The sequence below is a fragment of the Miscanthus floridulus genome, chromosome 10 (assembly GCF_019320115.1).
Source record: "Miscanthus floridulus cultivar M001 chromosome 10, ASM1932011v1, whole genome shotgun sequence".
NCBI lineage: Eukaryota > Viridiplantae > Streptophyta > Magnoliopsida > Poales > Poaceae > Miscanthus > Miscanthus floridulus.
The window spans coordinates 132,973,939-132,989,121 of NC_089589.1; the positions used below are offsets into that span (position 1 = coordinate 132,973,939).

The 15,183-nt window shown below is 46.1% G+C and overlaps 2 protein-coding genes across 3 annotated transcripts; both read right to left on the reverse strand.

Moving 5' to 3' along the window:
* Positions 1-2,389: 2,389 nt before the first annotated feature.
* LOC136485754 (thaumatin-like protein) lies at positions 2,390-3,727 on the reverse strand. 2 transcript variants are annotated; one of them, XM_066482598.1, is made up of 2 exons: positions 3,560-3,727; positions 2,390-3,425 (listed from the first exon to the last, which is right to left on the reverse strand). In XM_066482598.1, exons 1-2 carry the CDS (start codon positions 3,642-3,644, stop codon positions 2,713-2,715), a joined length of 798 nt encoding a protein of 265 aa, XP_066338695.1. In that variant the 5' UTR covers positions 3,645-3,727; the 3' UTR covers positions 2,390-2,712. The 2 variants fall into 2 exon arrangements, with proteins under 2 accessions (XP_066338695.1, XP_066338696.1); XM_066482599.1 differs by having other exon boundaries at positions 2,390-3,441; positions 3,560-3,651.
* Positions 3,728-7,866: 4,139 nt separating this feature from the next.
* On the reverse strand, positions 7,867-10,976 carry LOC136485755 (putative cyclin-D7-1). The gene is made up of 6 exons (XM_066482600.1): positions 10,511-10,976; positions 10,036-10,125; positions 9,751-9,849; positions 9,177-9,372; positions 8,488-8,630; positions 7,867-8,337 (listed from the first exon to the last, which is right to left on the reverse strand). The coding sequence occupies exons 1-6, from the start codon at positions 10,940-10,942 to the stop codon at positions 7,978-7,980; spliced, it is 1,320 nt and encodes a 439-aa protein (XP_066338697.1). The 5' UTR covers positions 10,943-10,976; the 3' UTR covers positions 7,867-7,977.
* Positions 10,977-15,183: the final 4,207 nt, after the last annotated feature.

The following is a 15,183-nucleotide window of genomic DNA, read 5'->3' on the forward strand; positions in this document are numbered from 1 at the left end:
AGAAGGATGTCTCGTATCAGCGCTCACGCACGGCTGGCTCCGTCTCGTCAATGGTTCCGTCTCTTATCTCGCGGCTCCATCGCCCATGCGTCAATCACCCCCTCCCGTGACCGCTTGATTTTTTCCTTGCCACGCGTAAACCATTGACCGTAGGGGCGCATGGCCGGCTGTATGCACCCATCGCCCATGCAATTTTTTTTCTCGATGGGCGGTGGTCGACGCTGCCTTGCCTTTGCCCTGACTGGCGGGGCTCGACAACGCCATGCCTTTGCCACGCCTCATGGCGGTCGATGACCCCTTGCCTTAGACCCACCCTGCGGTGGTCCCATCACTCTACAACGCGAGGCGCATGACGAAGGGCTTTACCTCTTCGTCAGAGTCAAGTAGGTAAATGAGGTCGCCGTGCACCTGGATCCAACCCCTCCGCTGCCACCGCCGCTTGAGGGGGCGAATTGGCCGCGCTCATTGCACAGTTGGGTGTTGGCGTTGAAGCCATGCTTGCCGCTTGGCATTGACACACACGCTGCCAGGTACGGAGGCGATAGGGTTTGGGAGAGGGGAGGCGATGGGGTTTGAGAGAGGAGGCGATGCGGTTTGGGAGAGGAGGAGGTGAAATGAGCGAGGAGGGGCAATATACATTTATTTCTACTAGATCCGCCGCCTCTACAAATGGTTTCTTTAGAGGTGGATGGTGTCACTAGCCGTCTCTAAAAATGATTCTTTTTGTAGAGACGGCTGACTTTGGAGCCGCATCTGAAGATTCATCTCTGGAGGCGGCTTGGTTCACCGGGCTCTATAGATGTGGCTCCTGATTGAGCCACCTCTGCTCGAAAATGGTCCCGTTGCTTAAACTCATTTATGTAGTAGTGTCCTAGGCGTCGCAGTTTTTGCTCTCCTATATACACGGATAAAACACCCGACAGTGGTTGCCACCTATATTGTAGTAGAGTGCAAAAAAGGGCCGGGTGTTTTTTTAGTACCTGTGTATGGTGTATATATAGATATACTTGATAAATATATATGTGGATGGTAATCATCATCTTAGTAGGCGACTATATATAATAATAATAATAAGTAGAATCATACTGAAAGGAAATAGATGTCCAAGCAAAGCAATGGAGCATATGCATGCATCCGTGAGGTGAGAAGCTTGCAGACATGTGGTCACCGACAAGGTTGTATTAATAAGTAAACCCGTTAGATTAGAAGAGATGAGCACGTACACATAGACACAAGCGGACGGTAATATTTAAGGGAGATGGTGGCCTGCCCTGCCTAGCAGTAGCAGTAGCATCCCCCATTTTTGCTCATCCATGTATCAATCAGCTCTTAACTAGTACTGTAGAGAGACAGCCAGATGGATGGAGACAGGCTCCGGCCGGCTCGGACATATATAAATAGAAGAGATACACAAGTTCGTCGTTGCGATCATCCCGGCCGGCCCCGGCCCCTGCAGTTGTGAAGGAGAGGATCATATATTATATATTCGTCGTCCATCGACTGGGTGGGTCGTTGGAAGAAGAAGATAGATCGTCGTCATTGGTAAGATCGATGTACGGCGGAGGCAGCAGCAGCCGCTGCAGTTCCACCAGCACCAGTTGGGACGGCGACGTGAAGCAGAAGCAGCAGCGGCTGCCAATGAAGGAGAGGGAGAAGCCCAACGTGGAGGATGGAAGCCGCCGGAGGGGGAGGGAGAGGGATCAGCTGCAGAAAGAACAAGAGGAGGCTGCTGCGGCTTCTTCAGGTGGTTCTTCTTCAACAACGGCTTGTCGACGACGGCTGCGGCGGTCGGTGTCCATGGGGAGCCGGCTGGCGAGCGCGGCGCGGGAGCAGAGGGCTCGCCTCTACATCATGCGCCGCTGCGTCTCCATGCTCGTGCTCTGGAAGCACGACGACTAGCTTAGCTAGCTAGCTAGCTCTAGGACTTGTGGCGGGGCCAGCTAGCTAGCACTAGCAGTAGCAGGCTCCTCTTAGTTTCCTCTCTTCATCTAATCGATCTCTTCACTATGTCTATGCATGTGTGTGTGTGTGTTTTAGAGTATCCTTGCGGTTGGGTTGTATTCGTAATTCGTGTGCCCCAACTAACTGGAATTCCCTCCTTGAGAGTTGAGACATTGGATCAGCCTCCGATCTGCTGGTGCGGAGCAGGCCCAGGAAAGAAAATCCATTCTACTTGCATGCTGGAATCGCTCGCTCTTTATTAATTTACATACAATCAGGCTTCCAGACACTTTGCACTGCACGCACTCTTCAAAGCTGGGTCAGGTCCTGGGTCTAGGACTAGGACGTAACTGACGGATAATTGAGTGGAGGTAGGATTTGGACAAGATTCAGAAGCAATAGAAGAAGAACAGGGTTCAGACTTGAGACAGAGGTCCAACTTGGGGATTTGATTTCTGTTATCGATTTCGTTACCAGCCTTCAGGCGGTTACAGCACTTATAGTTTCTAATCTGACTGACAGCTTCAGCTTCATGGTTGCATGCAACTACTCTTATAGTTTCTAATCATGTCATGCTGATACTAGTACTAGTAGTACTGTATAATAAGATGATGATGCACAGGGACTGAACACTATGTATACAGGAGGATCCACATCCATACTAGTTATTTTGCCAGATTCAGATGCAGCAGCCTAGAGAGGCCCGCCTATTACATACGGTATGTGATACGTGCCACCATGGAATGGGGAATCGAGATGGATGGATGATGGTCATTTCCTGGATGTCGGCGGTGGGCAGAAGGTGATGAGGTAGCGGCTGGCCTTGCAGCGGTTGAGGGAGGTGGCGTCGTCGTAGGCGTAGCTGTAGGCCTTGGGGCAGACGGCCTTGAAGACGCGGGCGAAGATGGTGGGGCGGCACTTGTCCGGCGACGCGTAGTCCCCCGTGCAGCAGTACCTGTCCCCTCCCATGGCCTTGCAGGCGCTCCGGCAGCCGGCCACCCTGCCCTCCCGGTCCCTGACCTCCAGCGCGGACGGGCAGCAGACGTTGAGGTCCGCCTGGCAGCCGGCCACGCCGCAGCCGGCGCCGCCGCCCACGGGGGCCATGGACACCGGCGCGTTGAAGCCGTCCACCAGCGACACGTCGTAGAAGTGGAGCGGGGACTTTGGGGTGCCCAGCGTCATCTCCACCACCGTGGCCGGGGTGGCGCCGGGGCGGCCGTCGCAGCGGAGCACGCCGCCGCAGTCCCCCGTGGCGCACAGCCCCCGCTCGCTGTCGTCGAAGGAGCAGCCGCGGCGCGGCCACACGCGGCCGGACCACCCCAGCGGCACGTCGAAGGCGGCCTCGTCGCCGGGGGCCAGGTGGAAGCCGCCCGACTGCGGCGTCGGGTGGCCGGCGGTGCCCAGCAGGCCAGGCCAGATGGATTCCGCGCAGTTGTTCACCACGATCAGCTGGATGCCACTCCCATTCCCAGTACCTGCACCATCTGAATGAGCCATCATCTGAATGTCACATTACATGCAGATCGATCGATGATACACCACAGCAAATTGAAATGGTCATGCTGCTCATGAATGCACCCATTTTCTTCTTCAAATGAAATAATTAATCTATACTTACTAGTGCTGGTGACTAATAACAATGCCACCGTGACAAAAATGTTGATGGGGTGCAGCTGGGGCTTGTTATTAGAGGCCAAGGCCATGGTGCCGAATGCAATAGTAGCCACTGTACTTGGATCAGAGAGACGGGACGACTAGATGCTAGTAAGTGGTGTGTGTGTGTGTAGTTAGTGTGGATATGCTGGAGATCGAGAGTCAGTAATCTCATCATATATATGCCTCGGTGCTGCTGTATATGCATCTGCAAGCTTTGCTGCTACTGAACTACTGATCTGATCCTCCAACTATAGTTATAGTTAAAGGTGGTTTATTTGGTCTGGGGATTTGGGAAAGATGCAAATAAAAAGCATTGCGGCGCCCTGGAGCTAACTAGCTAGCCGTAGGCCGTAGCAGTGGTGATCTTTACTGCCTTTTGCTCTCTGCAACGTACCTCATCCGAAGCTAGCTGGGTTGCTCTTGCTTGGAGCAACTAATAAAGTTTTGATTCTGGCAACATTATCATTGCAAGTGTGTGGCTGTGGGCTGTGGCTCCCATCATGATATCCCTTTTGCTGTCGAGCTTAATTTTGATATACCACGCTCTTTCCTGATTACAACGGGATTGTGGCTTAATTTTAATTTGGTACGATCGTACTATTTCCCTCTGATCAAAATTTCTTTCGGGCGGAATAAAGATTACATCTGAATTTACTCATAAGTATAGCAGCGCAGGCAGGTAATACCAACACTGCTCTTCTGGGTAACTAATGATGCATAACTAATCTTGCCAGCCTCAGTCAGCGAAAGCAGATGGGACGACTCTGATCCTGAAGTGTAGTGTTGCTCTGCTCTGCAACTTAGGATGGTTTTTTTTTTTGTTTTTGTTTTTTGCTTTTGGAAAGGGATTGCAATCTCAGGATCTATTCCTTGCTTTCGATTCGGGGTTTCTTCTTGCCTCGTCAGCCTCGCCTGATATGCAGATTTGGATAATGAAAAGAATAGTGGATGGACGAACACTTTCCTTCCTGGAAGGAATATCTGTCTGCTCCTCCCTCTCTTTTGCTTTGCTCTTCCCTTGCCACATACTTCCGTTGTCATGGCAAATCTTGTGAAAAGTACGGGTGTTCCTTACATATCTCATGAAACCATCATGTATATTGTTCCGCTGCTTTCCACATCTGAAAGGGCTCGGCTTCTCTCGTCCATTAATTATTAGTAACAATGTATTTTCTCCATTTCTGACATTGTTATGCATGTCACACCTCAAGAAACACCCATGCATCCGGACAGTCGTCCCTATCTGTAACAACCCCTGTGTTTCAATGTCATTTAATTAATCAATAAAATTTAGAGCTTTTAATTTTTGAATAAACCCCAAAATAAAAAAAAGGATTTTTATAGTTACCCATATAATTTTTAAAATTTCAAACACCGCATAAAAAATATATGTGTGATACTTGTGCATGATCTTTTTTGAAGTTACCCCAAAACGTCCTTAAAATCCTTAAAGTATTAGCCTAATTCAAACTCGAAACCTAGAGATCAGTTCAAGCTGCTCAACTTCAAATCCGGCTCAACATCCTATAGATGGCTACCCCATGGATGTCGCCGCTTCCCAGCGTGGATAATTAACGAACGTTCTTCCATCGGGTAACGAGCCAATAATTTTCCGACACGCCACACCTTCTGTTTTTGTTTTTGGAAAAGAATAATTTTCGCATGCAACCCAAATTGAATACATAAATGCTATACAACACACATGTGTTTTAGGGGAAAAAACACATGGATTTTTTCTCTCTTTTTTCACCGGTGATCACCGGCTCCGGCGAGCTCGCCCCTCATGTCGGTCTCGCCTCGTGCCCTCGTGTGTGTCGTTTCCTCCTGTCCGATCGCTGGGGGTCCTCCGCGCACCGCCCTGTGGGCTGACGCCTGACGGAGAGAGCGGGGGGACCCTGTGACGGAGCCACAGGAGCTTTGACATGACGGCACGAGCACCGCCGCTACGTGCCGCTCCTAGTTCCAGGTACATCTTCCTCTACGATTTGTGATTTGTCATTCCATAGAAAAAAAATGTTTCTTGTGATCTTGTGATTTATGATTGTCTGGAGGTAGAAGAAGGCTGGAGGTAGAAGGAGGATGGAGGCTGTTGGATCTTAATTTTATGGTGCAAAAAAATTCATGTGTTGAAACTACATAAAACACATGGTTGTTGGATAGACAGACTCAATTGAATAATGACGTGTGTGCTCGTTCTCTTTTCCTGGCTGAGCGAACTGCCGCATGCGTCCACTCAATTTCAACTGTATTGGGGCCTACGCAAAATATTTATTTTAAAATATTATAACTTCTTAATGGTGTATCTATTTTTTATTCCTTCTACACCGATGTGTTCTATACGACGAGATGAACAAAATTAGACCCCACTTGCATTTCGAAGAATTTTTCTAGTAGCAAACTAGCTTATAACATATAACTTATCACATATAACTTATAACAAAAACTTGAAAACCCAAAAAGTTATAAAACACAACTTATCTATAAAAAAAGTTACCAAGCACAACTTATTTACATAAGTTATTTTATACAACTTAGATGTACAATTTATTATCTAATATATTTGCAAATATATTAGAAGCGTGCATAAAAGGAAAATTGATAGACTACCATAAAAATTAAGAAGAGAAAAAATAAAAAAGTTATGCTTCATAACTTTTGTGTTATAAATTTTGATATAAGTTATAAGTTTTTTTTTATAGAGTTGCTCTTCGCGCTTGCCACGCAGTGACATAAGTTATAAGTTATATAGTATAAGTTAATGTTATAAGTTATATTGTGATAAGTTTTGTTCTACAGAATGCTATATTGTCCAAGTTGTCAGTATAAGTCATAGAAATAAGTTATGTCCCGTAACATATATGTATAACTTATATTGTAATTATAAGTTCTATGTTATAAGTTAATAATATACATAAATTGATGCTAGAAAAAAAAATTCTTCGAAACATATGTAAGTGGGATCTAATTTTGTTCGTATGGTTGCGTAGAACACGCTGGTGCAGATGGAATTGGAAATGGATCCGCCGTTCAGAAGTTATAGCTTTTTGAAATAAATGGTTGGCTTTTTTAAAAATGACGTCAGACACTTGAAGACTGTGCAGGACGAGACCTGGTCGGATCGTTCGCTGAAAAAAAAAATCAGCGATTGGGACCGGCTCCTCCCTCCATGCTGCATCGATAGCTGCTTCATTCATTCCTCGACCCTCCACTGTGAACAACACTCTCCACCTCACCAGCAAAGACGGCGAACAGTGGGTGGGTCAATCAACGGCGAGCAGCGACCATGATTGACTTTTTCATGGGCAAGGCTAGCCATGCAAACGTCCGCTTCCGGGTCTGTTCCACCACAGCCCAGCCACCCCATCCTCCACTTCTAGCCCTCTTTCAGCCCAAGGTAGGTCAGCCTACTGGGCTAGAGGAAAGCCAACCCAATCGAGGAACTGAGCCTAAGTAGCAGCCCATCTTAGGAAAATGGTTTGCTCCCAAAAATATGAGACTTATACCAATTTTTTTCTAAAAAATGTGAACTCTATTTGGGTGCAGTTTTTAGAGATATTTGGGGTCTTGTTTACTGCAGTTCCTATTGGTTCTTATTCGTCAGCCTGTTCGCTTGTTGGTTTCAGCCAGCCCAAACCAGCCAGCCAATAGTGTTTTTCTCTCACAACAAACCAGCACCAGCCAGCCCAAACCAGCTCAGAAACCAACCAGCGAACAGGCCGCGTAGCCGCTTATTGGTTTTTAGAGATAACTTTTAAGTATATTATTATCTGTTATATAAGTTATTTGGAGATGGTATGATAGAAATGCATTTTCACAAAAATATATTTTTGCTATGTTCTATAAATATTTTTGATAAAAGGTGTGCTAATCAAAGTTTTCTTTTAGATCTTTATCGGTGTCCTAACACAGTACCTAATTTGTCACAGAAGGGAGTGATCACTACTAATAAGTAGTACTAACTAGCCAGTCCCTCTCACGAAAAAAAATTAAATTAAGCTGAAGATTATTCCTAACGGACCAGTAGTGTTGGTCTCTGGCCAATGTAAATTGCACAGCAGTTATAAAAAAATGTAAATTGCACAACACATTTAAATGAGAAGATTAGAAAAAGCTTGAAACTAATTAAACAGCACGCACAACACAAATACGTGTGCGTGTGCCACTAAGGACGATCGGATATTACAAACGAATGAATGCTGTTACTAACACAGTAGGACAGACAACGCAAGTAAGTACTAATGTGCAGGTGATTTGTGGGAACAGCTACAGTAAAGTGAATGAAGAAACAATATATGTATAATGCTGGTATATATAGAGAGAGAGTTGTGTGCTCCCAGACCCCGAGTAATAATAATGGTTTCAATGTATTTGGTCAGTTAGTTATGTGTGTGTGAGAGAGATATCTTCATCTCGTACGTGTGTATTATCATCATCGTCTTGCAATTGTGTACTGCCTTGAGGTGCTGACGCTGATGCTGATGAACCAAACAAGCGACGGCGGCTAACAGCTGAACTGCTGCTGTTGATTAGTCTGCCACCACGTCCACGACCGCCTGCTGTTTCCAGTTCCAAGGGACGACGAATCACTGACACCGGGCTCCACAGCCGCCGCTCATCACTACTGTACAGGGGCTGCTGCTGCTGATGGTGTGTGTTCCAATTCCAATCCGATTCCGAGCAGCAGCTTGCGTAGAGTGTTTCCATCATCCTGAAACACTCATCGCCGTCGTCTGCTTCGTCCTGCATATGCACCCAGTTTAATTCCGCGGCCAGTATGCATGAGAAGAAATGCATGGCAGGTTTCTTTATTTCACTCATTATTCTTTCTACACATGCATCATCGTAATGATGTGTACACAGTTGAAGGTAATGGATGCTTGAAAGAGTTACCATTGCAGTTGCAGAGCAGTCTGGACGAATAAGGTGGCTGATATTGCCATAAGTCTGATGATGACGGTGACGATCCTCCAGCGCCACACACCGAAGAGCAGAGGCGGCGATAACGGAGGAATCAAACCGGATGAACGAGGGCTCTGCACATCCAATTAACTAGATACAATTAATACATTGCTACTTATTAGTTCATCATCAGGCACATTTATTCGTTTCAAAAAATCATCAGGCACATTACTGCTCCTAGAGAAGACGTACAAAATGAAATTAACAGGAGATTTGATTTCACATAGATGACTAAAATTCACTAACGGTCACTAAACCTACATGCCGCCGGCGTCATCGATCTAGGTCTTCAACTCTCAAATTTTGATATTTGGATTCAAAAACTTTGTTTGGCGGTGTCATCTACTAGTAGGTCTCCGAAGCTGTACATCAACACACAGATGGTGCTGATGGAACGTGCTAATTGTATGTTGATCCCCAAATTTGAGGACCTGCTAGATGACATTATTGTACGAGTTCAAGGATCCAAATATCAAAATTTAAGAGCTAGGGACCCAAGTGACAACCAAATAAAAGTTTAAGGACTTGGATGTCAAATTCAAGAGTTAGGGACTCAAATGACACCATCGTGCAAGTTTAGTGACCATTCGTAAAAAATTTGCCTCAATAGATAGATTTACCTGTGAGCGAGCAGATGAGGAGACGAGTGCAGTGAGAAGCTACAGCTACGGTGGTGTGAGGAGTAAGGGAAAGGAAGAGCTGGAGGAAGGAGTAGGGTGTGACGCAGGCGAGACGCCATTGGAGCGCCTTGAGCAGGGTGAGCTCCATGTCCTGGACCGTCGCCGGCAGGAACGAGTGGCTCATCACCTCCTCCATCTGCATGCATATATAAGTTTTTAATTTAATTTGGAAGAACAATGCAAATTAATTAAATTAAATTGTGAATTGTGATAGATGCATGGATGGGATCTGAGTGTTGCCGTGCATGCATGTTCTACTATGAATGCAAGGTTACGTAATGAAGCTTGAATTCGACATTGTTGCTCTGCATGCATGCAACTCATCAGTTCAGTGTTGTTGGATCATGCATACGACTGTGGCGGATGGGAGAATGAAGGCGGACGCAGCTGGCAGGACTCACGCACGGCATCATGGCATGTGCATGTGGATGCATGCAATGGAGCATATATGCAGTTGGAGGGATCGATCATGCATGGCATGCATGTAATGTAACGCCGTCGTACATACACGTACCTGGAGATGGTGGAGTGAAGGGATATTGACCTCATCCAGCTTGCACGCGATGGACAGGCAGGCCACGCTCACCAATTCAACCATCCACGCCTCCCAACACTGCATATATGCACCAGGAGTACATGACCACATGATCATATATATTGTATCCATCAGTTATTGCAATCCATTTCTTTCATTTTTTTTTCACTTGGATAATATCATCGAACAGAGATACCATATAGATTCAACTGAATAATTAGAAACACAGTTAGGTCCTATACTAATTGGCAGCAACGCACGCACCTGCAGGTGGCAGTTGATGGAGAGGAATCGGTCCAGATAGTTGACTGCATTGAACACCGTCGCCACCGTCAGTCCCAACCTACCAAATGCCTGCCGATCCATTCAGAAACGCAAGCACGCGTATATACACGTACGTATACCCCAACCATGCACATGCACATCAAAGTGAATTAATGTACAACCCATTGATGATGATCCTCTGTTTGTGCGTGTGATATATTATATATATATATATATATATATATATATATATATATATATATATATATATATATATATATATATATATATATATATATATATATATATATATAGGGTTTGTTACTAAGGAAATTATATACTACTACTCATATATATATATATATATATATATATATATATATATATATATATATATATATATAGGGTTTTGTTACTAAGGAAATTATATACTACTACTCCATAGGAACACCAACTACAGTACAGATATACTTACATAGATGATGTAGTGCACTCCTCTGGAGCGAGCGCCGGACACACTACCAGTACCAGGGATGATCGCTGCTTCCGGTGGTGCGGATCCCTGCTGCTGCTGCTGCTGCTGCTGTGGCGTCAGCAGATGCTCCAGGTAGCCGCCTCTGCAGGTGGGTGCATAGAACCGCTGCCTGGCCAAGTGGTCCACCAGAAGCTCCTTCAGATGATCTTCCTCCTCCACATCTCCGACGGTTGCCAGTATTGACGCCTGCTGCTGCTGCTGCTGCTGGGGTGGTACCAGTACCACACAGCTACTTGCCGCCGGTGGAGGTGGAGGTGGAGGAGGCGTAGTGGAGACGAGAGGGTCTTCGTCGCAGTACAGAAGACTGGCTATGCTATTGTTATTCAGCATTTGGCTACTAGTCCTACTACTCGTCTCATCGTCGTCTTCCATATGGCTGGTGGCTCTCTACCCGCCTCTGCCTCTGTTGGAGCTACCTAGCGCCGGCCTTGATGATCATGTGTAGGTGGTGTTCCTAGTGTTATATGGCGGCTGGGTTGGATGCATTGAAGACGACGGAGGCAAATTAAACAGGAGGAGGAGGAGGAGGAGAGAAGCAAGTGGTCGAGTGAGAAGTTATCCTGCTCCTGCGTACGTCGTGGATGGTGGTTGCTGCCTTAAAACCCGGGAAGACCAGCCTCATGACCCACCGTCCCCATCCATCCTTCTGCTTTCGTGCGTGCATGGCCGGCCACCAGCAGTCAATACATACAGTCCATGCATGCAATTCTTTACCGTACGCGCACACTTTGGACTGCATTTCTTCTTCTTCTTCTTCGTCTTTTGTCCAACTAGCTGTCTATAGGTTTCCTTCTTCGAAATCTCTTAGAGCATCTCCAAAAAAAGTTTTCCTTACTCATCATTCTCTAAATCTAGAGAGTCATTGAGTAAAAATCGCTCTTTATATCTTTTTACTCTCCGACTGTTTCTCTACATCTTCTGCGCACTCTGAAGAACCATTCCTACTCTCTATCTTTATCTAGCAGGAAAGCCAGAATAAAGGATGACCATATTTGAAGATTTAATTGAAAAAACTGCTCGAGAGCTTATTTTCGCTAAAATATCTATTCCTATCAATATGGAAGGACATAACAAGACTCTTCACTACTGGAAACAGAGCATTTGCCGAGTGCAAACTGTTTTGCCGAGTGTCAAAAATCGGGCACTCGGCAAAGGACTTCTTTACCGAGTGCCAGGCTCTCGGCAAAAGCACGGCACTCGGCATAGGCTGCCCTGCGTAACGGTGTTCGGCCACGTCCTTCTTTGCCGAGTGCCTGCTGTTAGGCACTCGACAAAGGTTTTTTTTTTAAAATACTTTGCCGAGTGCCCCTGACACGACACTCAGCAAAGATTTAATTTTTTTTGAAATGTCTTTGCCGAGTGTCCCAGATCTGGCACTTGGCAAAGTTTTTTTTTTGGAAAATACTTTGCCGAGTGCCCCTGACACGACACTCGGCAAAGATTTTTTTTAAATGCCTTTGCCGAGTGCCCCTGTGGAGGCACTCGGCAAAGAGGGAATTTTTTTAAAAAAAATTCGAACCCCTCTTTGCCGAGTGCCTTATTCTTGGCACTCGGCGAAGACACCCTTTACCGAGTGCCATGCCCCGGTACTCGGCAAAGTTTGTTTTTTGTTTTTGGCCTCCAAATTTTTTGTGCAGCTCTTTTAAAGTACCAGGAACTCCTAGTTAGAATTTGGGGATTTTTTATGGCTTTTTGATATATTTAGTTACTTTATTTCGTTTACTTGAATTTTTTCGAAAAATATAAATTTGAACCGCACGTGGTACGAATAATGGAATTTAATGATTCAAAAATTGATAGTCATGTTAGTGAGTGTAGTGTGAGGCCGTATCCAGGAACGGACCCAAAATTTCGGACATCTTGTTCATGAAACATGACCGCGAACTTGCGTGCGAAGTGTTTTTAAATTCTATAAAAAGCAAACGAAGTCCGAAAATCATGAAACTTGTTGAGATGTCGTGATATCGTATGTGAAGGCTATGATAAAAATTTCAGAAGATTTCGTGCAAGTTGTCACGTACGATGCTTACAAACCAGAACATCTCTACATACGATAGTGGAAGTAGTAGTAGAAGTAGTGGTACTACTTGGATATATTCTTCTGCATGGATTGATATCCAAACTACATGGCTTCTCTTGAGACATATGTGCTTGTCGGCCATCGTGCCGCTGTTTTTTGCAGGTTTTGGAAACCTCACCGTGCAGGGGAGGTTCTACCGATTTTTTTTAAATGACAGTATTTTGTTCCATTTTTGTAGAGAAGAGCCCGTCAGAGCCGAGTCTGAGTTCCCGTCGCCGTGCTGGTCTGCTTGCACCGTGTCGCCTTGCCACTGCACCGACCCGCCACGGACCCGCTAGCCTGACTCCGCCGCCACCCTAGGTTAGGTATAACCCCTCTTTCCATATCATGGTCGTAGATCGCGTAACCCAGTTAGGCGTCTCCTGTTCGAAAGAGATACGGTTGGAGGTATGCAGATCTTTGCATATCTATGACCGTATCTGTTTCGGATTGTCCACGTTTTTTGGACAGCACACGGATGCGTAGATGGTTTAGTTTCCATGGTCTGCTCCGGTCCGAGATAGAGTTTCGGCATCACCTCCCTGTTGTTCTCCGGATACGCACTCTTCTTTGGTAGGACATGTATCTGGAGAACAGCGGGGAGGTGCTGTCGAAATTCTATCTCGGACCAGAGTAGAGCATGGAAACTAACCTCATCTACGCATCTGCGGATGGGATTAGGACCTATCCTTACCTATTAGACAGTAGGAACACCATGTAGATGCAATTGATGGTTACATTACTCGCTGATACATATGTTAGAGGATGGATGACCGTCAGTGGATGTACACGGGCTGGAGAAGTCAGAGTGATTACACCATGGAATGGATGAACAAGACCGATGTTTTCTTGAACAGTGCATTTGGCAAGGCTGCTAAAGGACATTGCCTAATTTTGTGTCCATGCAGCAAATGTGGAAACAGGAGAAGGGTAAACAAGGTGGAAATGGGTAAACATCTTGTGAAGAATGGATTTACGCTAGACTACACCCGGTGGGTCCACCATGGTGAAGCCCATCGTATGAGAGAGGAGGTGGTGAGACCACGGGTGGAGGCTTTTGATGCTGATGCCGGGGTAGCAGACATGTTAGATGACTTTCATCAAGGACAGTTTGATGAGGGACGTGAGAAGGAGATAGAGGCAGCCGCACAGGCGTTCTATGACATGATGGACTCGGCACAGAAACCCCTTCACGATCGGTCAACGGTGTCTCAACTAGATGCCATTGGACGCTTAATGGGGTTGAAGTCCGAGTTAAACTTGAGTCGACCTAGCTTCGATAAGATGCTGGCCGTGATTGGCACCCTACTTTCGGAGGGCCACATTCTTCCAAAGAGCATGTACGAGTCACAGAAACTCCTTCGTGCACTTAAGATGCCGTATGAGCAGATACATGCTTGTCCGAAGGGGTGCGTCCTATTTAGGAAAGAACACAAGCATGCAAAGTTCTGTCCAAAGTGTAAATCCTCCAGGTACCTGGAGGTAGACTCTGATGATGGCCAGAAGAGGCAACTTACGATCCCCAAGAAAATCCTACGGTACCTTCCGTTCCTACCGAGGATCCAACGGCTATACATGACCGAGGAATCCACAAAACAGATGACATGGCACAAAAATGGCAAACGGTACAATCCTGACAAGATGGTACATCCATCCGATGGTGAAGCTTGGATCCGCTTTAATGACAAACATCGTGACAAAGCAGATGAGGCTCGTAATGTACGTGTCGCGCTGGCAACAGATGGGTTCAATCCTTATGGAATGATGGCTGCCCCATACACATGTTGGCCCATCTTCGTTATACCCCTTAATCTCCCCCCAGTGTCTCCTTTCAACGACATAACATATTCTTATCATTGATAATTCCTGGACCCCTAGGGAGTAATATGGGTGTGTTTATGAAGCCCATGTTTGATGAATTGGTCCGTGCTTGAGACGAAGGGGTATGGACATACGATCAAGCTACAAAGACAACCTTCAAAATGCATGTTTGGTACCACTACTCCCTGCATGACTTCCTAGCGTATGGGATATTCTGCGCCTGGTGTGTTCACAGGAAGTTCCCATGCCCAATATGCAAGGAAGGTGTGAGGTTCATTTGGTTGCAGAAGGGTGGCAAGTATTCGTCGTTCGACAGACATCGTCAATTCCTACCTCTTGACCATCCATTCAGACAAGACATCAAGAACTTTACGAAAGGTGTCAAAGTGACAAACCCTGCACCACGGATGATGACTGGTGCCGAGGTTCATGCTCAGATAGATGCTCTCGTGCCCAATGAAGAAGGTGGTTTTGTGGGATATGGTGAGCAACATATGTGGACTCATATCTCGGGCATGACAAGGCTCCCCCATTTCGATGACCTTCTTCTGCCACATAACATTGATGTAATACACACTAAAAAGAATGTCGCTGAGGCACTTTGGGCAACACTCATGGACACTGAAAAGTCTAAGGACAACCCTAAGGCTAGAGTGGACCTGGCAACGTTGTGCGATAGACCAAATCAAGAGATGCAGCCTCCTAGTCGTGGCAAGACCTGGAGAAGGCCTAA